The sequence below is a fragment of the Belonocnema kinseyi genome, chromosome 10, assembly GCF_010883055.1.
Source record: "Belonocnema kinseyi isolate 2016_QV_RU_SX_M_011 chromosome 10, B_treatae_v1, whole genome shotgun sequence".
NCBI lineage: Eukaryota > Metazoa > Arthropoda > Insecta > Hymenoptera > Cynipidae > Belonocnema > Belonocnema kinseyi.
This window is the reverse complement of record NC_046666.1, coordinates 58,201,103-58,224,540: the sequence shown is the minus strand read 5'-3', so window position 1 is coordinate 58,224,540 and position 23,438 is coordinate 58,201,103. Positions and strand designations below refer to the sequence as shown.

The 23,438-nt window shown below is 24.9% G+C and overlaps 2 protein-coding genes across 2 annotated transcripts in view; one reads left to right on the top strand and one right to left on the bottom strand.

Annotated features, from left to right (window-relative positions):
- LOC117181757 (SWI/SNF-related matrix-associated actin-dependent regulator of chromatin subfamily A containing DEAD/H box 1 homolog) overlaps positions 1-11,810 on the top strand; it is a 49,782-nt gene extending 37,972 nt beyond the window's left edge. The window contains exons 8-12 of the mRNA XM_033374721.1: positions 609-932; positions 2,947-3,248; positions 6,218-6,430; positions 6,505-6,611; positions 10,838-11,810. Of these exons, the coding sequence (XP_033230612.1) occupies positions 609-932; positions 2,947-3,248; positions 6,218-6,430; positions 6,505-6,611; positions 10,838-11,001 (1,110 nt within the window). The 3' untranslated portion in view covers positions 11,002-11,810. The remainder of the gene's footprint in view (positions 1-608; positions 933-2,946; positions 3,249-6,217; positions 6,431-6,504; positions 6,612-10,837) is intronic.
- An 8,191-nt stretch (positions 11,811-20,001) lies between these two features.
- On the bottom strand, positions 20,002-23,343 carry LOC117181531 (60S ribosomal protein L23). The gene is made up of 4 exons (XM_033374314.1): positions 23,248-23,343; positions 22,945-23,028; positions 20,344-20,472; positions 20,002-20,245 (listed from the first exon to the last, which is right to left on the bottom strand). Exons 1-4 carry the CDS (start codon positions 23,258-23,260, stop codon positions 20,049-20,051), a joined length of 423 nt encoding a protein of 140 aa, XP_033230205.1. The 5' UTR covers positions 23,261-23,343; the 3' UTR covers positions 20,002-20,048.
- Between the last annotated feature and the right edge of the window lie 95 nt (positions 23,344-23,438).

The following is a 23,438-nucleotide window of genomic DNA, read 5'->3' as shown; positions in this document are numbered from 1 at the left end:
AATTCCAGTGTTTTGTAGAAAATTCAACTATTGTTGAAAATTCGTCTTTTTTGGGTAAAAATTCAAATGTCTTCCAAAAGATTCCTTTCTTTTTTGGCTTTAAAATTCATCTTCGCGGGTTAAAAGTTTAACTGTTTGGTTGTGAATGCAACAGTCTGGTTGAAAATTAATTTTTTTGCTAACAACTATTTGGTTAAAAATTATTTTTTATTTATCTTTTCAGGTTTAGAAGTAAATTTTTTCTGAAACATTCGACTTTTTAGATAGAAAACAAGTCCTCTTTTGAAAATTATTATTATTTTTAACTCGAAATTTTAGGAATATGGTACTTAGATTAATGATATTCAGAAGAATTTATTTCCCTATTATTGCCCTAGTTTTTTGGCTGTGAATTTTTAAATCACTTTTACAATAATTGCATTATATATTTTATCTTAGTTATAAAACGTTTAATTCTTTTCAAAATTTATATAATTTAGCAATCATAATTAAATAATTATTATTTTAAACGCTGAAAAGTTACCCGGTGAAAGTGTAATTTTTGACCGTGAAAACCGGGAAATACCCGGATTTATTTGTTTAAGTTTGAAAAGAATAAATTTTTGCAGAAATTGTCAGCAATGAAGGACGGCAAAGACAAACCTATTTTCGAACAAGAACAGGTGCAAAACGCAAAGCAAATCATGAAACCCTTTGTTCTCCGTCGTCTCAAAACCGAAGTTTTGCGCGATCTTCCCAAGAAAAGTGAGGAAGTAGTCAAGTGTCCCATGATCGAGAAACAGAAGGAAATGTACACGAATTTAATAAGCGAATTTTCGGACGAAGCGAATCGAAACCACGAAATTAACGGCGTAGGAATGATGATGCAGTTGAGAAAACTCGCCAATCATCCTCTTTTATTCAGAGCTTATTACACTGAAGATAAACTCAGGGTTTGTATTTTCATGATAGAGGATTTACATAATTTTTTTTTAGATAATTTTATTTAAAATATTTAATTTTAATTTAATTTAGATAATTTTCATAAATATATTTACCGTACCTGGAAAACCTGTAATTGTCAGGGAATTTTCATATGCCTGAAAAAACCTGGAATACCAGGGATTTTTTTTAAAGTCTGATTTTTTTTTTGGAAGCATGCTTAATTTTTTTAAATGCTATTTAAAATTCAATGACAATGATTCTTCATTTATAAAAGTAGCATTATATTACCGTATTTAACTATTTTGATAAAAACTCGTTTTTTTTCTGTTTGAAATTAATGTTTTTAAGTGAAAATTTAACTATTTTGTTTTTGGTTACATTTTTTGGGGGGAATTTACAAATTTGTTGTCAATATTTTCTCTACCTTGACACAAAAATCTTTCATAATTAAAAATTCAACTCATTTTGAAAATTCGCATTTTCTTGTCGAATTAAAATGTTTTTGATTACAAATAAAAATTTTTTTAATGGCATATCAGCTACATTATTCGTTCAAAATTCATGTGTTTTGGAAATAAAATTTTATTGCTTAGTTCAAAGTTAAACCCTTTTGTTAAAAACTAATTTTTGTTGTCGAAAATTAATCATTTGAATTAAAAATTCATCGATTTGGTTGAAAATTGAGCTGTTTTGTTGTAAGTTCGTTTTTTCCTTGGCTCTAAATTAATTTTTTTTACTAGAGTTTAATTATTATAGTTAAAACTTAAACTATTTTGTTGAGAATGGTTTTTTTTGTAATTATTTGTTTTTACACTGAAAATGTACAATAATTTTTTCAGTTGAATATTCCATCACTTTATTTAAACATTCATCTCTGGATTAAAATTACTTTTTTAAAATTAAATTTAAATATTCAATTTTGGTTTGAAAAATTATATTTTTTAGTTGAAAAATCCTCTTTTTGGTAGAAATTAATTTTACTTGTTGAAAACTCATCTTTTTGGATTAAAATTCAACTATTGAAATTGAAGATTAATAATTTTATTTGAAAATTAATCAATTTGATTACTAATTCAACTATTTTGCTGAAAATTCAATTTTTTGTTTGTTTGAAAATTGATTTTTTTTTAATGAAAATTTAACGATTCCATGTATGGTTCAAAGTTTATTTTTTATTTTCAAATTCAATTATTTGATTTAAAATGTTGTTTTAAGTTAAAATTAAACTAGTTCGTTAAAAATTAATGTATTTTGTTGAAAAATCGTTTGTTTTTTTTTTGGTAGAAAATTAATCTTCTACTTAAAAAATTTATCTTTATTATTGAAAATTAATTAATGCAAGTTAATTATCAATCATGTTATTTAATAATCTGATCTTCTTGGTTGAAAATAAAACTACTTGTTTGGAAGTTAAACTCTTTTATCAAAAATTCATTTATTTCCGTTAAAGTTTCATCATTTTAGTTGAAAATTGATCACCTTGGTTGAAAATTTGTTATTTTTCTTGTGAAGAAATTATTATTTTAACTAAAATTTAACTGTTCCATTTTTAGTTGAAAATTGATCTGTTTTAGTTGAAGTTCAACTATTTGGCACTTTAGAGACAAATTAAAGAAATTAATTATGTTTTTAGCATTACTTAATTATTAAATTAATCGAAGGTACTTATATATTCAAGAATATAATATAAGTTGTCAACGCTTTCTGAATGAAACATTTCAATTGAATCCTTAAAAACTGAAGAAAAAAAACATTTATTATAAACTCGCGAAACTGTATAAATATTTCGAGTTTATTATTTAAAAAAATGCAAAATGTAATGGGTCCGTACTGCATAAAGTTATACCTGGAAAAACTTGAAAGACCTGAAAGAAGCCTGGAACTGTTAGGGAATTTTCTTCCAGAATTTGAGTAGACACCCTGTAATAATCTACTTTTTTACATTATTTTTTACATTAGTAGCTTTAAGTCTTAATTTCACAATTTGTTTAATTATTAATCATTCATCTTTTTTCTTTCTAGCTAATAGCAAATAGGTTGGCAAATGAACCAGGCCACAAGCAAAAAAATCCAGACTATGTTTTTGAAGATTTGTTGTGGATGTCTGATTATCAGATAAATCAACTTTCTCGAACTTTCAAGAGTCTTGCTGGCTTTGGTCTGCCTCTCGATTTGATTCCCGAAGCTGGCAAACTGCGGAAACTCGATGAGCTTTTACCGAAATTGAAGGAGGAAGGACACCGGATATTAATTTTTAGCCAATTTACTATGGTTTTGGATATTTTACAAGAGTACTTAACACTTAGGAATCATAGTTTTTACAGGTAAAAATTATTTTTTTAATTTTCCCTTAATTTTAAGCCTTAGCACTCGAATTTTAAATTTACACAAGACTTCAAAATTTCAAAAGATACAAAATAAATTTTTTTTATTAAATAGTTGAATTCTCAATTAAGAAGATTTATTTTGTACCAAAAAGAGTCCCATTTCCATTTTTTTTTAATTATTAGTTCATGTTCTTTTTGTGTTTTAATTCTTTTAAATTAAATATTTGAATTGGTAAATTAAAAGATCAATTTTTACCCAAAAATTGTCAATTAAGAGAATTAATTTTGAATTTTAAAAAACACAAATTTTCTGCAAAACAGTTTGATTTTTTACCAACTTGTTGAAGTTTCAAGCTAAAAGATGATATTTCTACAAAACAGTTGAATTTACAAAATCCAGGAATATGCATTTTCAACAAAAAAGTTAACATTCAACCAATCAGTTGAATTTTCTGTTAAAAAAAATAATTTTCAACAACAAAAAAATTAATTTTGAAGAAAGTAGTTCAACTTTCTATTAAGAAGTTGAAGTTTCATCCAGAAAAGATACTTCAACACATTCTTAACCAAAAAGATGATTTTCTACTAAAAAGACGAATTTTCAATAAAATTAATTATTTTTCTACCAAATTCTTGATTTTTTTACAAAAAATTTAACATTCAACCGAAACAAATTAATTTGTAACCAAAAAAAGTGAATTTTCTACAGATAGAGATGAGTTTTCAAACCAAAATATTAATGTTCGACAAAATAGTTGAGTTTTCAACTCTAACAAATGTGTGTTAGTGAAAAAAGATTTTAATTTAATTTATTATATTTTATTTTTATTTTATTTTAAATAAGAAACATTTGGATGCAGTCAACAAAAACGAATTTTGTACCAAATACTTTAATCAACTAAAACATATTAATTTTCAACCAAACAGTTGCATTTTTAACCAAAAATTTATTTTATACCAAAAATAAATAAATTTTCAACCAAATATTTGAATTTTCTATTGAATTATAAAATTTTGAAGACAATCAGGTGAAAATCCAACAAAAGAGTTGAATTTTCAACCAAAAAAAGATGTTTTAACAACAAAATATTTTTATTCAAAATATTATTTAGTTGGATTTAATAGAAAAATATCGAATTTTCAGCCAAATGCTTTGTTAACTTAAAATAGATTAATTCTCAACCAAACAAATGTATTTTTAACTAGACAGTTCATTTTGAACGGAAAAAAAGGAGAAATTTCTACATAAAGTGATAAATTATCGAACCAAAAAGATGAATTTTTAGCAAAAATGATGAACTTTACAAAAAATAGTTTGGTCAAGAAAAAACAATACGATTGTTGTATTTTTAAGCCAAAACGGTGGATTTTCAACAAAATAGTTGAAGTTTCAAACAAAAAAATATATTTTAACAAAAAATATTTTAATTTAAAGTAACAATCAGTTGGATTCAATCAACAAAAACGAATTTTTAACCAAACCGTGAAACAACTAAAACATTACTTTTCAATCAGTTTTATTATTTTCTACTAAAAAGACGAATTTTTAACAAAATCCATTAATTTGCTACCCAATTGTTGATTTTTTAACAAAAAATTTAACATTAAACCGAAGCAAATTAATTTTTAACAAAAAAAAGGTCAAATTTCTACAGATAGAAATGATTTTTCAAACCAAAAAGATTAATTTTCGACCAAATAGTTGAGTTTCTAACTCTAAAAAATATTTTTTTAGTCACAACAGATTTTAATTTTATTGATTATATTTTTATTTTAAATAAGAAACACTTGGACGCAATTAACAATAACGAGTTTTGTACCAAGTACTTTAATCGCCTAAAACAGATTAATTTTCAATCAAACAATTGCATTTTTAACCAAAAATTGATTTTCTACCAAAAAATAAATCAATTTTTAAGCCAATCAGATGAAATTCTAACAAAGTAATTGAATTTTCAACCAAAAAAAAAGATATTTTCACAACAAAATATTTTCATTCAAAATAATAAACAGTTGAACTTAATAAAAAAAATCGAATTTTCACTCAAATACTTTATTAATTTAAAATAGATTAATTCTCAGCCAAAAAGATGCATTTTTAACTAGACAGTTCATTTTGAACACAAAAAAAGTGAAATTTCTACATCAAGAGATGAATTTTCGAACCAAAAAGAAGAATATTTAGCAAAAACGTTGAACTTTAAAAAAATGGTTTAGTCAAGAAAAAACAATACGATTGTTGTATTTGAAACCAAAATGGCGGATTTTCAAGAAAATAGTTGAAGTTTCAAATAAAAATATATATTTTAACAAAAAAGATTTTAATTTGAAGTAAAAAGCAGTTGGAACAAAAACGAATTTTCAACCAAATACGTAAATTAACTAAAACAGATTATTTCTCAACCAGTTGCAGTTAGTCAAGAAAAAAATTTCAAATAATTTTTTAATTTTCAAGCGTAAAAGACGAATTTTAAACCAAATTATTGGATTTTCAGCAAAACAGTTATATTTTAAACCAAATAATAAACTTTTTAATCAAAAAAGAATAATTATTAAAAAAAAAAACAACAAAAAAAAAAGAATTTTCAACTAACAATGATTATATTGTCATATTGGTCTCTATTTATTTAGTTTGAATTTAGGTGCTAGAAAGAAAAAAAATGTCAGAAAACTGTACATTTTTCTTTAAAAAAATTAAGTTAATATTCCCTTCCACACTTTGTGAATTTATGCCACAATTTTCAATTCAGACTACAGATAAGTTCAATAACTGGACAAAATGTTATAACACTATTTTTGCACTATTTTTTCACATTTCTGACATTCATTACAATATTTGAAATCATTATGAAATGAATATTTTAATTTGGAGGCATTGAAAAATGAATTTTCAGAATCTTTTAAATTTGAAGCTCGTTTTTAATCTGATGAAAACAATTAAATTGGTACCATTTGCTTAATTTAAGACTGGATGGACAAACACCAGTAACAGAGCGACAGGGAATGATAGACGAATTCACTCACGACAAATCGATATTCATCTTCTTGCTTTCAACAAGAGCCGGAGGTTTGGGCATTAATTTAACAGCAGCGGACACTGTCATTATTCACGATATCGACTTTAATCCGTACAATGACAAACAAGCCGAGGATCGCTGTCACCGAGTCGGACAAGCAAAGTAAACCATTTTCTCCTCAATTTTCACAACAAAAATTAATTTTATTTATTAAAAACAAAAAATTTCGTTTTCAGTCCAGTGAGAATCATCAGATTTTTAAGTGAAGGAACAATCGAAGAAGGAATGTACCAGATAGCCCAAGAAAAATTAGATTTAGAACAACAAATCACAGGCAACGAAGGTAAGTTTTCCTTTTATTTCTTTTATCAAATTTTCAGGGATCACAACTTAGAGGAAGACTCAAAAAAGGGGCAATAGGGTAATTTTTTACGAAAAAGGGGAGAAATTTTACCTTTTTATTTTCACATGTAGAAAAAGGAAACAATTTTACGATGAGAAATGTTATATTTTTAAATAATATGATTTCTGCCATTAAAGAATTTATTTTTTAAACTTAATTTACTTGGCTCTTTGGAAATAAAAAAAAATTATCAAAAAATGCAGCCAAAAATTAAAACGTGTTAAATAAACCATTTTTGTGTGTTTAAAATCGTTCACAGAATCAAGAAATAGTTCAAGGTTGAGTGTCTAAGATATATTATAATACTTTTTTTATGTTAAATTTGTTTTGATTCAGCGAAAGAATTGATACTTTAGCTTTAAAAGTTTTATTTTAATCTTAAATAGTTTAGTTTGAAATCGGTCAAATAAACATATTCCGATTTTTGAATAGTAATATTTAGAAATAAACTTTCATACATTTCAACAATCAAGTTAAAACATTTAATTTTTCAGTTAAATAAAGACTTCTGTTTCCCGTTTACACATTTATGTATGTTTTGAAATGTTTCTGCTTCAAGTATTGTGAAAGAGTTTTTATTTTAAATTCATATTAAAGCTGTAACAAAAAACTTAATTCGTAACATTTAAAATTATAAATTTTAAAAGTTAAATTAACGAAGTGTACTCAAATTTTGAAAAAAGAAACTTCATTAATAAACTTCCTTTAACAAATAGCATTACAAAATGCTCTTGATGATAATATTTATTTAATTCTTAATAATTAAACATTTCTTAAATTTGTCTATAAAGCCCATGAATTTTAATAATGGAAAAAAGAATTATTCTATATTCTTATACTTAAAATTCAGTGCATATTTTTCTAAAAATAATGTGGTACTATATTAAATTAATTTTAATCCGTTTCAAATTCCTAACTTTTTCAAGTTGAAATATTACATTTGCAACGAAAAATGGAACTGTTAAAATTTCAGTTTAAAAAATAAATTTTCAAAGAAAAATTTTAAAAAATGTGATGAATTTTCAGCAAAAAAAAAATACATTTTCAAACAATATCTCCCAAAAAAGACGTTTTTTAAGAACAAAAATCTTGAAATTTCAACTAAAATGATTATACTTTAACTGAAATTGTACAATTTAAACCAAAAAGATTAAGTTTTTACTAAAGTGATGAACCTTCAACTGAAATAGTTAAATTTTTAAACAGAAAATATAAATGTTTTACTACTCAAATGATCCATTTTTAACGGGAATATTTAAATTTAAAAAAATTTTAACTAAGAAGCTTAATTTGTACCAAAAAAATAATAAATTCCAAAAAATTATCTCTAAAAATTACGATTTTTCAACAAAATACATTAATTTTCAAGGAAATAGTTGAATCCTAAACCAAAAAGAAAATGAATTTTTGACTAAAATGATTAACCTTTAGCTGGAATACTTGAATTTTAAACAAAAAAATTAATTTTTAACCAAGAAGTTTAATTTCTATCAAAACTACGAATTTTAAAAAAGTAGATGAATTTTTAATAAAAAAGATGAATTGTCAACCAAAAATTGAACAGTTAAATTTTCATTGAAAAAATTAGTGTTTAACCAAACAGATGGTTTTTCAAACAAGAAGATCTCTAAAAAAAAGACGATTTTTCAAGGAAGTAATTGAATCTTAAACCAAAAATGTCAATTTTAAATTAAAATTATAAATCTTTAATGGGAATAATTGAATTTTAAAAAAATTTGATTTTCAACTAAGAAGAATAATTTGTACCAAAAAGGACGAATTTTATCCAAATACATGCATTGTTAAATAAAAAGATAAAATGTCTACCAAAAATTGAATAGTTAAAGTTTCATTAAAAAAATTAGTGTTTAACCAAATAGATTAATTTTCAAGCAAGGTCTCTAAAAATACGATTTTTCAATCAAATACATTAATTTTTAAGGAAATAGTTGAATCTTGAACCAAAAATATGAATTTTCAACTAAAATGATAAATCTTTAACTGGAATAGTTGAATTTTAAACAAAACAAAATGAATTTTTAACCAAGAAATTTAATTTCTATCAAAAATATATGAATTTTTCATAAAAAAGATGAATTGTCAATAAAAAATTGAAGTTAAATTTTCATTAAAAAAAATGAGTGTTTAACCAAACAGATGTTTTTTTCAACCAAGAAGATCTCTAAAAAGGACGATTTTTCAAGGAAATAATTGAATCTTAAACCAGAAAAATCAATTTTTATTAAAGTGATAAATCTTTAACGGGAATAGTTGAATTAAAAAAAAAAATGAATTTTACAATTTAAAAGATTAATGTATACCAAAAAGGACGAATTTTAACCAAAGACATGCATTTTTAATAAAAAAAGATAAGTTGTCAACCAAAAATTGAATAGTAAAAATTTAATTCAAATTTTAAATAATTAGTGTTTAACCAAAAATATGATTTTTCAAAATATTCGATTAATTTTCAAAGAAGATCTCTAAAAAGAAAATATTTTTTAATCAAATACATTTATTTTTAATGAAATAGATGAATCTCAAACCAAAAATATGAATTTTCAACTAAAATGATGAATCTTTAACTGGAATAGTTAATTTTAAACAAAAAAATGACTTTTCAACCAAGAAGTTTAATTTCTATCAAAAATACGAATTTCAACAAAATAAATGGATTTTTAATAAACAAGATCAATTGTCAACCTAAAATTGAATAGTTAAATTTTCATTTAAATAATTAGTGTTTAACCAAAAAAATGTTTTTTTCAAACATAAGATCTCCAAAAAAGAAGACGATTTTTCAAGAAAATATTTGAATCTTAGACCAAAAATATCAATTTTTAAATAAAATGATAAATCTTTAACGGGAATAGTTGAATTAAAAAAGAAATTTCAACTAAGAAGATTAATTTGCACCGAAAAGGACGAATTTTAACCAAAGACATACATTTTTAATAAAAAAGATTAATTGTCAACCAAGAAATGAAGTTAAATTTTCTTGAACAAATTAGTTTTTAACCAAAAAGATGTTTTTCAAACAAGAATCAATAAAATACATTAATTTTTAAGGATATAGTTGAATCCTAAACCAAAAATATGAATTTTCAACTAAAATGATGAACCTTTAACTGTAATAGTTGAATTTTAAAGAAAAAAAATGAGTTTTCAACCAAGAAGATTAATTTGTACCAAAAAAAGATGACCTTTAACAAAATGCATACATTTTTAATAAAAAAGATAAATTGTCAACTAAAATGGAGAATTTATATTTTAAAAAAATAATAATCATGTTCAAACAAAGTGATGAATTTTCAACTAAAATGATGAATCTTCAATTGGAATAGTGGAATTTTCAACCAAAAATGGAATAGTTCATTCTTTTTGATAAAATAATGAATTCTGAATAAAAATTAAATAGTTGATATTCTAACAAGAAAATTTTTTAAATCAAAAACAGTTAAATTCAATTAAAAAAGACGATTTTTCAACATAAGTTGGACTTTCAACTAAAAAAGATTTTTTTAGACAAGATCAAAAAGTGGCAAATAAAACGTTTATTTTCCAAGGCAAAAAATGAATATTCAACCAGATATTTTCATTTTTAACTAAAAACGATAAATTTTCAATTAAAAATAGAATAGTTAAATTTTTAGTTAAAAAAAAATTTCAACAAAAAAAAGAATGTTCACATAATAATTAAATACAGTAATATAAAGCTACCTTTACAAACGAAGAATCATTATTTTTCGATTTTATATCGCAATTTAAAAAAATGAAGCACGCCCTCGAAAAAATTCCCTGTCGATTCCAGGTTGGGTTGGGAACCCTGACTAGTTTTATAATAGATAATGTTGTAAGTTACAAAAAAAGATTAATAATTCATTACACGCGTTATTATATTTTATTGTCGAATAGAATTCTTTTATAGATACAAAACGAACAATGCTTCTTATATATTTCCTATCGTACATTCACCAATTTCAGAACATTTCCAACGTAATTAACATATTGTATTTTCAAATATCGCATATTAAAAAAGAAAAGGAGAATTTGTGAAAACAAAAAAGGGGGGGGGGAGAAACGCAGGAGAATAGGGGAAAAACGGTGACCCCTGCATTTTCTAAAGAGATAATAAATAACTCCTAATTAAATATTTTTCCAAACAGAAAACGAGGGAGGGGACAAGAAGGGAGTTCTGAGATTACTGAAAATAACGTTGGGCCTCGACTTCCACAACAAATCTCTTACCATCTCGCCCACGAAAAAAGCCCACGATTTAGATGGCTTACAGGAAAAAGAAACCGAAGATTGTGATGAAGATCAACAATAACAAAAGTGATCGAGGGCCTACGCGTTCTTTTGAAATTTTATAATTTCAATTCGCGAATCACCGCTCACGATTTTCTATAAAATAAATTTTCAAATAGTTTTAAGTAATTTATGTCCTTTGTTGGATAACGATTTAGGAATCTTTCACGTGATTATAAATTATCTAAAAATCGGCACTCTGATACCGATTTCGATGTCTCGTTTAATTAGGTATAAATCGTCGATAAATTTTCATTTATGTCACGCGTATAGTTAGGAATTTAATTTAACTCTCGCAGGCACGAAAGGCACTTTTTTGATATTTGTAATTTACTGCGATTATCGATTCTCTGCTGTGATGTTTTAATCGCGAAAAAGCAATTTAGAAATGGCAGTAAATTATTTTTTCTGTGCTCTGGAGATCTCTAGATATCTCGAGCATTTTTAATTTTTTAATTAAAAATATGGGGCATGGTATTTTATTTAGAATATTTAATTTAATATTTTTTCCTTTCTAATGCAAATATGTGTTTATTCAAGAAGAAAGGTTTGAAAATTCGTACTGAAGAGTGAATATTCATTCTTGCTCAAAATTGATGCTTCCAGGGCTGACCTTTCAATCGATTTTATAAGTGACTGCTGCCAAACTGAAATTTGTACCTCTGAGGGTTAATCTGTCTTTAATTTAGAGAACCACTCATATTTTTATACAATAAACATTGTTATTATCCTAGCGGCAAAACGATGTTTATTATAATTAGGTGTTTACAAATCAGTAATTGCACAAAATGTGACTGGATAATTATTAATTTAATAAACAAGTTGCCCCAATCAATGAAAATTGATATGTAACCCATTAACTTCTTTGGTGGCCGTACTTAAATTACGTAACGCATTATAAGCCCGATTATATATGCGAGGAATTCATTTGCAAAATTCCCTGATTTTTCCTTGAATAATTTTGTTATTTTTATTGTGATTTATTGTAATATTTTTAACATGGAATCTTTTATAAACGGAATAAAACAGTATTTCAGGTATAAATTAAAAAATTTCAAAATTTATTAATTTATTTGAAACAAAAAAATCTCTTTTCTACAATAAAAAATGGCTGTTTAACAAATTACTTGAATTTTTAACATTATAGTTTAATGTTCAACCTAAGAGAATAAACTCTCAACAAAAAAGGAGTCATAGATTATATTTCAATCAAAAAAGGTGAAATTTATACGAAAAAAATTTGTTAATGAAAAAGACTAACTTTTAACAAATAAAGATTTGTTTATACAAGAAAGAAATAAAAGTTTATCTAAATTGCTGAACCTTTAAGCCAAAATACGAATTTTCTCTACAAAAATTTAATTTTCAAACCAAAAATATAACTTCAGCAAATAATTAATTTTCCACGAAACTGATGCATTTTTACTAAAAAAAATGTAATTTCAGACTAAGGAAATTATTTTTTACCCAAAAAATGAGAATTTTTAACTAACAATAATGAATCTCAAAAAAATGGAAGTTACATTTTCAGTTAAAAAATTAATTTAAAAAAAGGCTTTTCTTCTAAACAGTTAAATTTTCAACGAAATAGTTCAACTTTCCAACAAAGAGATGGATTTTCAACTAAAAATATAAATATTGCAAAAAATGATTTTTTAAATTAAGTGATTCAACCAAATCTTTCAAATAAAATAATTGAATGTTCAAGCAAAGAAGAATTTTTAACCAAAAAATTGCATTTTCATTCAAAAATAAATAAATTTCTACTAAAACAGATAAATTTTCTATTAAAAAAGATTTCAGTTGAATTTTCACGATCAAATTTGAATTTTTAAACAAGAAATAAGTTTTTATTAAAAGAAATTGAATTTTAGTACAAAAAGACGAATTTTTAACCAAAAAGGATGATGAAAAAAATTGTTGAATTCTCTACCAAATAATTGCATTCTTATCCAGAAAAAACTTTCTTTTAAAACAGATGACTTTATTTAAAAAAAAAAGAATTTTTTTAAGTTGATTTTTAATCCAAAAAAGATTATAGTTGACTTTTCAAAATTAAAATATGAATTTTTATCACAAAGCATAACAGGTTCGACGAAAAAAATTGAATTTTAAATCCAAAAAGACGGATTTTTTCAGCCAGAAAGGATGAATTTTCAACAAAATATTTTAATTCTCTACCAAATAATTGCATTTTTAACCAAGAAAGATGAAATTTGTATTAAAGCAGATGAATTTTTTTAATAAAAAAAAACTTTTTAATTGAACTTCCACCCAGCAAACATTTCAGTTATTTATTCAACAGCAAAATACAAATTTTAAACAAAAAGTACAATTTCTAGGAAATAGTTAAATTTTCAACAAAACAGAATTTTCAACCAAAAAGTATGACTATTCAACAATACATTTTAATATTCAACCAAGTAGATGCATTTTTACTCGAGAAAAATGAAATTTATCTTAAAATAGATGATTTTTTTATTAAAAAAAAAGCGAATTTTCAAGGAAATAGTTTAATTTTAATCCAGAAAAAATTTCAGTCGTCTTTTCAACACCAAAATAATAATTTTAAACAAGCACTAAATTTTCTACGGAATAGTTAAATTTCCAAAAAAAAAAACAGCAGAATTTTGAACCAAATAATTGCCTTTTTATCAAAGAAAGATGTAATTCTGCTAAAGTAGGCGAATTTTAAAATTAAAAAGACATACTTAAAAAAAAAAGAGTTGAATTCTCAACCGAACATTTGCATTTGTGTGCTAGAAAAATTAAAATTCTTCTAAAACAGGTGAATTTTCAAATCGGAAAGACAAATTTTCAAAAAAACAGTTTAATTTTCATCCCAAAAGAGTGCAATTGAGTTTTCAAAACAAAAATACGAATTTTAAACAAAAAGTATATTTTATCGGAAATAGTACATTTTTAACAAGACAGTTGCATTTTTATCTAATAAAAATGCAATATTTCTACTACAAAGATGAACTTTTAAATCAAAAAGAAAAATTCTAGAATAGTTTTCGTCCAAAAAATATGAAATTTAACCAAAAAGTTAATATTTTACGAAAACAGTCGAATTTGTAACGAAAAAAAAAACAACTAATTTTTAACAAACCAGTTGAATTTGCATCCAAACAGGATGTCTTTTCTAGAAAATTTTTTAATTTTCAACCAAATCGTAAAATTTATAACTAAAAATATAATCTTCAGGTGTATTTTTGCGAATGTGCACAAATTACTTACTCGAGGGAAGGACACCCTACCGTAACAAAAACCGTGATAAAACGATTTTTAATGAATATCCAGTTTAGAGGGAACCTAAAAACGTCGTTTTCAAAATTCCCTGTTCACTGGCCAATTTTTCATTTCCCTTAACAATTAAAATTGAATGACCAAAATCCTTATCTTGTATCATTTTTTTATATAGAATCTTCTATAAAGGGCCATCTATAAATTAAGCACTACAATTTTTATTTTCACCCCTCCCCTATATAATCTAATTTTTCAAAATATTCCAGTTCAAAAAGTTTTAAGAGTTTAACTTTAAACAAAAAATAAAATATTTTTGTGGGTATAAGTAATTTCAAAAATTCTTCAAAAACTCAGATTTTATGGATATTTGATAAAAGTACCCTGAAATCTTTAGAAATGTGTTTAAACATTTAAAAATCTCTTCAAATCCTTGAGATCCCGTGAAATTTTATGACATTCCTTCCATTATTGTAAAAAAATGCATCTCTTGCAACATCTTTTTAATCCTTTGAAATCTACTGAAATTCTTTGGCTTCTTTGAAATTTCATTAGAATATTATAAAGTATCTTGAAATCCCGATAGTTCTGTGAAATTGAGATCCTGCAAAATTTATTAAAATGCCTCTAGGCATATTCTAAGTGGCAGTGTTAATTTTGTTATTAAAATAGTGGCTAATAAACTATACATTAAATAAATATTTATTTTATTATTTTTAATACCTTAAGAAAAATAATTTGTTAATAATTCTTCTTGGAAACACCTTAAAATAAACCAGTACAATAGAATATTGATATATGTCAGAGAGACTTAAAGAAAAGTTATGGATACCCAAGGTGGCCACTGGACCGGGAAATGACAGTGAATTTATTTCTTGACCGGGAATTTTACGAATTTTAAGAAGTTAAAAATTTGAGAATTTACAGATTGTAACTTTTTGAATTGGAAAGTCTTAATACGAATTGAGATTAATATAATATCATTTATTCCGATTTCATTTTTAAATATCAATTTTAATGATTCATCATTAAAATATTTTTAATTCAAAGTTTAAGGTCTTCCTTTATATTATTTTTTATCTTAAATCGAATAAATAAATATATTATTTTTATTAGTTTTCTTAGCCATTAAAAATTTCAATGTTCATTTAAGACGAGTAAATTGAATACAAATATGTGTAAAAGTAAACACTTTGAAACTAAATTGTTTTACATAGAAAGCTTTGAATCTGTAGAATTTCGAAGAGCTTTTCAATTTTTAACATCACAATTTGAATTGTTCTGTTTAAAAAATGTTTAATTTGTAAGTGAAATTGTTAAATTTTGACGTATAAATAGCAATTGAACACTTATTATTTGTAAACAAAATTTGAGTAACTTCAAGAGATTTTTCGTAGTGTTGAAAATATTCAAAATTAATTAAAAACTTGAAATGTCTTCAAGTAATTGAAAAGAAGTATGTTAACATTGTTGTTTAGAACTTCCAAATACATTTTAAAATTAACCGAATTTTTCCTACAACCTTGGGAAAATCCTGCAAATTAAAAAAAAATCCTTAAAATCTTCCAGGTTCTGTTTTCATCATTTTGGAAATCTTTTAAAATCTTTTTAAATTTTCTGTTACAATAATTTTTCAAAATGAAAAATTCTTTTAAAAGTTTCTAAATTTTTTAGTTGAAATCTGCAAAAATCTGGATTTTGTTTTAAATTCGGCTCTTGAGTATTTGCACGAAAATTTCGGTACGAATAGCCCAATTTTTTCGGGTCACAAACTTCGTGTAAATGATTTGAAATAATTTCAAGTTCTAAATTTAATTTTGATATTTTTTAAACTTCTAATCTCTTAAAATTTTTACTTTTTTTCACAAATATATTTAAATGTTTCGAAAAAAAATTTCAAAAATCATTTTAAATGCGAAAATAGCTTAACTTCTAATTTAAAAACTGTTAAGTTAAAAAAAATTAATTTTGTAATTTGTCTAGCTTCAAATTACTTTAAAAAATATTATTTTGAACATTTTTTAAGTTCATTGCTTGATTCTTTAATTTAGAGTATGGAAAATGTTAACGTATATTTATATTTTTGGAATTTAATCTGAATCTTTGAACTCCATAATTTATAAAAGTTCTAAATTTTGCAGTTTATCTATATTTCATTTCAAATTTTTCAATTGAAAAGTGTAACTACCTTCCATTCCATACGTGGAAATTTAATTTGTTGTTTATTCCTTTAAATGGAAAAAAGTTTAAAATAGAGTTCGATTTTTTAAATTTCATGTACCGTGACAAATGTTTGCGAATCGGGAAAAAACCGTGAAATGACCGGGAATTTTTTCTTCGATTAAAACGGCCACCCTGATAACGTAAATGACTATATGAAGTTAGGTTCGCAGGTTAACATTATAATTATAAATAATATAATTCTTAAGAGCGAATTTCACGAAAAAATCTGAAAAATCCGGTGAAACTCTTCGGAAACCTTTCATTTTTTTTTAAACAATCTTTAAGTTTTAAATTTTTTTCAAGTTCTTCGAAATGATTCGAAACATTAAAAAATTTCTTCAAATACAGTGAATTTATTTGAAATCTGACGTTAATTCTTGAAATTTTTGTAAACTCCTGAAAATTCCTTAGAATCTTTTAAAATGTCCTAAACTCCTTTTGAATCAGTTCAAATTTTCAAATCATACTGCAATTATTTATAATGTTTGAAAATTTCTTTAAATCTTGTAAATCCCTTAATTGTTTGAAATTCCATTAAAATGTTATTTTCAAAAAGGTTGAAATCTCATTGACATATTTTGAAATCCTGGAAAATTCATTAAAATGCCTTTTAGAGTATTTAAAATTACTTAAATCCTCAAAAATCTGATCAAATTTCGTGACATCCATTGAAATTCCTTGAAAATATTTGGATATGTTCAGAAATTCCTTGGAATCTTTGAAAATATTTCAAATTCCTTAATTCTTTTAAATACATTTTTTGAAATTTCATTAAAATATAATAAGATCTTATGATGTTCCTTGAAATATTAATTTTTATATAGAAACCTTTGAGATCCTAGGAAAATCTTTAAAATGCCTTAAGTGACTTTTCAAAATTACTGCAACCCTCTAAAATCTGATAAAATACAGTGAGATCCGAGGAAATCTTGTGAAATTCCTTGGCGTCCTTAATATCTTTCTTGGAATCGTTTAAAATATCCTAAAATATTCACAAATCTTTTTAAATCCCCTGAAAATTTTAAAAGCTTCTGAAAAATCCTTAGAATATTTCAAAATCTCTCAATTCGCGTGAATAAATTCTTAGAAATTTTATTAAAATTTAATAAAATCTGATGATATTCTTCGAAATATTTTAAGTTCTATGAATTTAAAAATTGTTATATTTTAAAACCTGTCGAAATGCATTGAAATATTTGAGAATTTCTTGTAATCTTTGAAATCCCTCAATCTTTTGAATTAATTCTCTAAAATGTCTTTAAAATACTTTATTGAAATCCTTTAAATTCGTTGAAATTCCTTAAAAATCCTTTTAAATATTTGTAAATCCTGTAAAGTATTTTCGAAATTTTAACCAGGGTGGCCACTATTTTTCAAATTTTCGTCTCCTGATACATATTTTTGTATTTCGCGTTTCTAGATTTTTATTTTCCAACATGAAAAAATATGCAATTTAAAAACCCAATATAAAACCAATTTTTAAATAACATGCTTGACATATTTTTTAAACAATACTTAATCATTTCGAATTAAAATCTTATGAAATTAAAAAAATATATATTGAACGATTTCAGACAATTTAACAAGAAAAATGAGTTAAATCGTATAATTTCTCAATCAAAGCCCTGCAAAGTAAACTATTTTATTTTAAATTGATGAATCACGAAATCGAATGATTTCAAATTTACAAAATAGTACCATGTCAAAGCCTTAGAAATTAAATATTTTCAGATTAGATCATTTGAAGTTTAAATTTTATTATTTATAATTCAAAGCGTTCAAAATTAAGGTTAAAAATTGAAAAAATTTGAATTGTAACAATTCTAGATCAAAGAAATTAAGATTTGAAAATTCAATATTGAAAACTAAATTGAATCTTTCAAAGTAAAAGCTTCTGAAGCGTTAAAATTTTTAATTGTTATTGGATAATTAAATTATAATTAAAGATGAGTAGACAATTTTTATAAATTTATAGGAATCTGCATTATCATCAGAGACAGTTACCATCAGTGTAGATAAATTTACGTCAACGTGAAAATAGAAATCAACCTATCGATCGAGTTAACTCGATCGAAAATTGAAACCTTTTAAAATCTGAAAATGCTTGAATTTTGAAGTGGTTTAAAATCGTTTTTGTTCACTTTTTTTTTACTTAAAGTACAAATTAAAAAATATATATTTATTGAATAAAAATGTTTTTTACCCCAAATTTTCAACATCAAAGGCTTTTATGTTTTATTAATTCAAGTCTAAAAAAGCATTCAAAAATTCTTTAAATTAAAAATGTAAGCTTACAAATAAAAATTTGTAATGTAAAAAAATTTTAAATTACGTATTGTAAGCTAAATAATAGCATAATTGAAAAACAACAATTCAACTAATTATTTAAAAACTGTTGGAATCGAACGTGGACAGATTTTTCTTTTACAAGTTTGTAAAATTCCCGATAGAAAAAATTCACTTTCATTTCCCGGTCTCAAAAAATTCCCGGTCCAGCGGCCACCCTGAATTTGCATCTTTTACTTTAAACCTAATTTTTAATTCTTCGGTATAATGTAACAGATTACATTGGAAATCAAGGCTTTTAGTATAAAAAGTTTGAAATATTTAACAGCGTTATATTTCAGTCATTTTTCATAATTATTTAATATTGAAACTTCAATATCGTGAAATTAAAACTTTAAAACCTCGAAGAATTAATCTAGGAAGAAACTTTATTTTAAAGGCCTCGAAGATTAAATTGTTTTAGAATTGCGCATTCAAAGCCATAATTTCGAATTAAAATTATAGAAATTTTCAAGACGATAAATATATATCATTAATAAGTATAATTTCATATAGTGTCAAGTAACATATAAAACGACTGGATAGATTTTTTTTTACTAAAAAATGTGATTTCTGTATAAAAAAAAATCACTGACATCTGTGAACATTGTGAACCTTAAAGTTTAATTATTCGGAACAATTTGAAAATTATACACTTTCTAGTCGAAAAATTTCAAAACGCACAATTGCTGGTAGTAGTAATATCAAAAATGTCGAAAAAAACTTTTTTGTAAATATTTAAAACAAAAAGCTGTTACGTAATTTATGGTTGGCACCCCTAAATGGAATGAAACAAAATTAAATTTCTTATCCGCATTTTTTTCTTACAGAAATTCCCATAGAGTACGAGAGGGAAAGTAGGGAAGGGTAAGGTTTGCTTAACTTTTTTTTAAAAAGGAAAGTAGCTTCTAAATTTTTTTCAGATTACTTTCTTTCCAATTTTTTAAAAGATTATTTTAAGACCTAATCCAGATCTTAATAGTCTACCAAACCCTGTTTTTTATAGGCACGCGGCGCCTAGATTTTTTTTCTACAGCCACCTTCCTGCTTGAAAATCATTCTCCAGAATACTGTAATATTAAAAACTATTCAGATAGTTTTTACTTAAATAAAGTAATTGCAAAAAAGGAGCGATAAGCCTATTTTTTAGAAAAGTTAAGAAAATATTTTAAAAATCTCTTTTAGGGCAGAAATATTACAATTAAATTAAAAGAAATATTTACCACGCTTGAAGTTGATTTTTTTTTATTTAAGATTATAAATTTACAGGGTGTCTTAGGAGATACTGCTGGCATTCGATGCAATCCTGGGCCATAAATCCGCACATTCCTTCGCCACTGGTCCCGTTATAGCCGAGCCTTTCATTTCACCCTTATTGTTGACAATCACGCCAGCGTTGTCTTCAAAGTATATAAAAACGCCATCCTTCCTCCGAAAAGGTTTCCGCTGCCGAATTACCACCGCCGGCATTACTGTAAAAGATCATTTGGAATTAGAGAGTATCAAAAAATCGAATATCCTTTTTTTTTTACTTCTTTTCTATTTTCAAGAAACCTCAGAAAATTCTTACCCTTTTTTCTTAGTTCTGGCTTTCCCTTTTTAACGGTAGCAACAATCATGTCGCCGGAACCTGCCGCGGGCAAACGGTTCAAACGACCTTTGATTCCCTGAACTGCGATAACATACAAGTTCTTTGCCCCTGAAAATATTAAAAAGTTATAAACCATATAAAAACTTGCTTAATTAGGAAAAAAAAATTTTTAACGTATATTTCACTAAACGAAACCCAGTTGAACATTATTTTTATTAACTTTATCGTTAAATCAATTTTTCATTATTCCTGACAATTAATATGAAAAGACTAGAATTTTAAGATTGTAAAATTTTGAACACAGAATCTTATAAAAACGGAATGAAACAAATTCAGATTCTAATTTTTAAATTAAATGATGATTTATTGTAAACAAAAAAAAGTGAACCTTTCTACAAATTTTCAATAAAACAGTGAAATTTTCGACAAAAAAATATGACTTTTTAACAAAATATTAACATTTTCAACATACAAACCTAAAATTTCGATCTAATAATCGGATTTTTAATCGAAAGTAAATTAAACTTCAACCCAAAACAGTTGAATGTTAAACAAAAAAAATTCTCAACAAAACAGTTGAATTTGTAATCAAATACTCGAATTTTCTAAATATAAAGATGAATTTTCAATAAAAGTCTAATGTTTTAAGTTCAGTTTTGACAAAAAAAATAGAAGATTGATTTTCTACTAGACGAATTTTCAAGAAAAATGATGACACTTCAACTGGAATAGTTAACTGTTCAGTTAAAACAATTAATTGAAGAAGAAACAAAAATTTTCAACAAAAATAAATCTTTCAAAAATGATTTTTTAACAAAGTGGTTAACTTTCAACCAAGTAGATTAATTTTCAACGAATAGTGCAACAGTAGATATTTCAACGAAAAAAGACAAAGACGTTCAACTTTTATCCAATTAGTTGATTTTTTAATTAAAATATATCAATTTCTAACAAAATAGTTCAAATTTAAACCAAAGAGATGAATCTTGAACTACAATTATGAATCTTCAATTGGAATAGTCAAATTTTAAGTTAAAAACAATTTCCAATAACAAAAAAAAAGTAATTTTCCAAGATGATTTTAAAACTAATACTATAATAGTAGATATTTCAGACAACAAATTTTTATTATAAATAAAAAACAGTCAAACACAACCAAAGTAGAGCAATTTTCAACAAAATAGCTAAATCCTCAGCCAAAAAGTTGCATTTTCATCGAAAATGATTTTTGAACGCAGAGGTTCAACCAAGAACGTTCAACAATTTAAACCAAAGTGATGACTTTTTAAACTAAAATGATAAATCTTTAACTCGAGTAGTTGAACTTTTAGTTAAAACAAATAATTTGAAAAGAAAATTATGAATTTCCAACAAAATAGTTAAATCCACAACCAAGAAGAACAATTTTCTACCAAAAAGCATTATTTCCAAACAAAATTTTTGGATTTTTAAACAAACAATAGAATTTGTAATTAAAAATATAATCGGCGGGATGAGCCAACTACAAATAAATAGATATACAGAGCAAGTAATGTACTGACAAGAATATTAAATCAGGGTGGCTGCAAAACTTAATTTTCAGGATTCCTTAATTTTTCTCTGACCATTAATATTTAGAAAAAAATTATTTGGCAAATAATATTCAAAGAACAGAATCTTAATCTTGTAAAAATTTTTAACATATAATCTTTTTTAAACGAAATAAAACAATTTCAAATACACATTTCAAAATTTCGGAATAATAATATTCCGACTTTTTCCTTATTTACAGGTTTTCCATCAATTACGGCCGCCCTATAAAAATAAGGTTTTAAATCACTTAATTTTTGAATAAAAAAGGTTATACATGAAAATGAAACTTTTTTAATATGAAAAAATAAACTAAAGTTAGCATAAATTCCACGTGTTCAGATTTATATGGTTTCCTTATGCAAAAATTTTAATTCAAAACATTAGTCTCCACAAATGAAGACCTTCGAAATTTTTAAGCTGTCAGCCAATATAAACGGTTTTACATTTAAATCATGACACTTGTTAAAACATACATTTAAGCAATAAGAAACAAACTTCTTCAAGACAAGTCCTTCAATATGACATTTTTTCTTTAATCTATTATTCACACAATTATACATTTAACGCATTGAATTCAATTGTATACTTTTACAATAAAGAGCACCCACTGCAATTAGTTTAAAACTAAAAAAAAACTAAGGACAAAAATAACCTCAAAATTATATTTTTGCAAAAAATGTCAGAATGTTATTTGTATTCTTCTAGATATAAACCTTAAACACTTTCTTCAATCGACAACTTAATCAAAAAATTAATTCAAACAATGAATAAACAAAAGCTTTGGAAAAAACTTCGAAAAAAAAACTCTAAAATGTTCAACTTTTTAATTTACATTGAAGATAATACTAAAAAAAAACCCCCACCGAAAGTACCTTACAGTACTATAATTTAGAAATAAGTATTGAAATTTAGTCGGATAGGCCAAAATAAGCAAAATGATGGAACAATGTGTCACACCGAAATGTTGAGGTTATGTTACCCAAAATCAAGATTTTCAAAATAACTCACCTGTGTTATCGGCACAATTGATAACTGCTCCCACGGGCAAACCCAGGGATATCCGGAATTTGGCTCCTGCGGAACCTCCTCGACCTTAACCAACAGAAATTTGGATTATAGGTAAACTTTTTAAAGCACGGGTCACGCTCCATAATCACATCCATTTTTCTGAAAATCTTTTGAACTCCGCAAAAAAATTTTACAAAAAAACAATCATCAATTAATAAACCTTCGTTGTGTTTCTTTAGTTTCACTGGATGAGTACTTTATTCGCGGATTTTTATGGATTAAAATCGTCGGAATAAAACCTACCTCTCTTCGACATCTTGGCGAGTTTGAAAGAAGAAGAATGCGATTTTCACAAGCCACGGAGCACAAATTTTGCGCAGCGCGGTGGCAGTAGATGTCACTTCCGGTATTCGTAATTTTAAGCTGGAAACTGATTGACATTAACATTTAAAAAGGTCAATTCTTAATACAAATATAAAATAATGCAACAAATA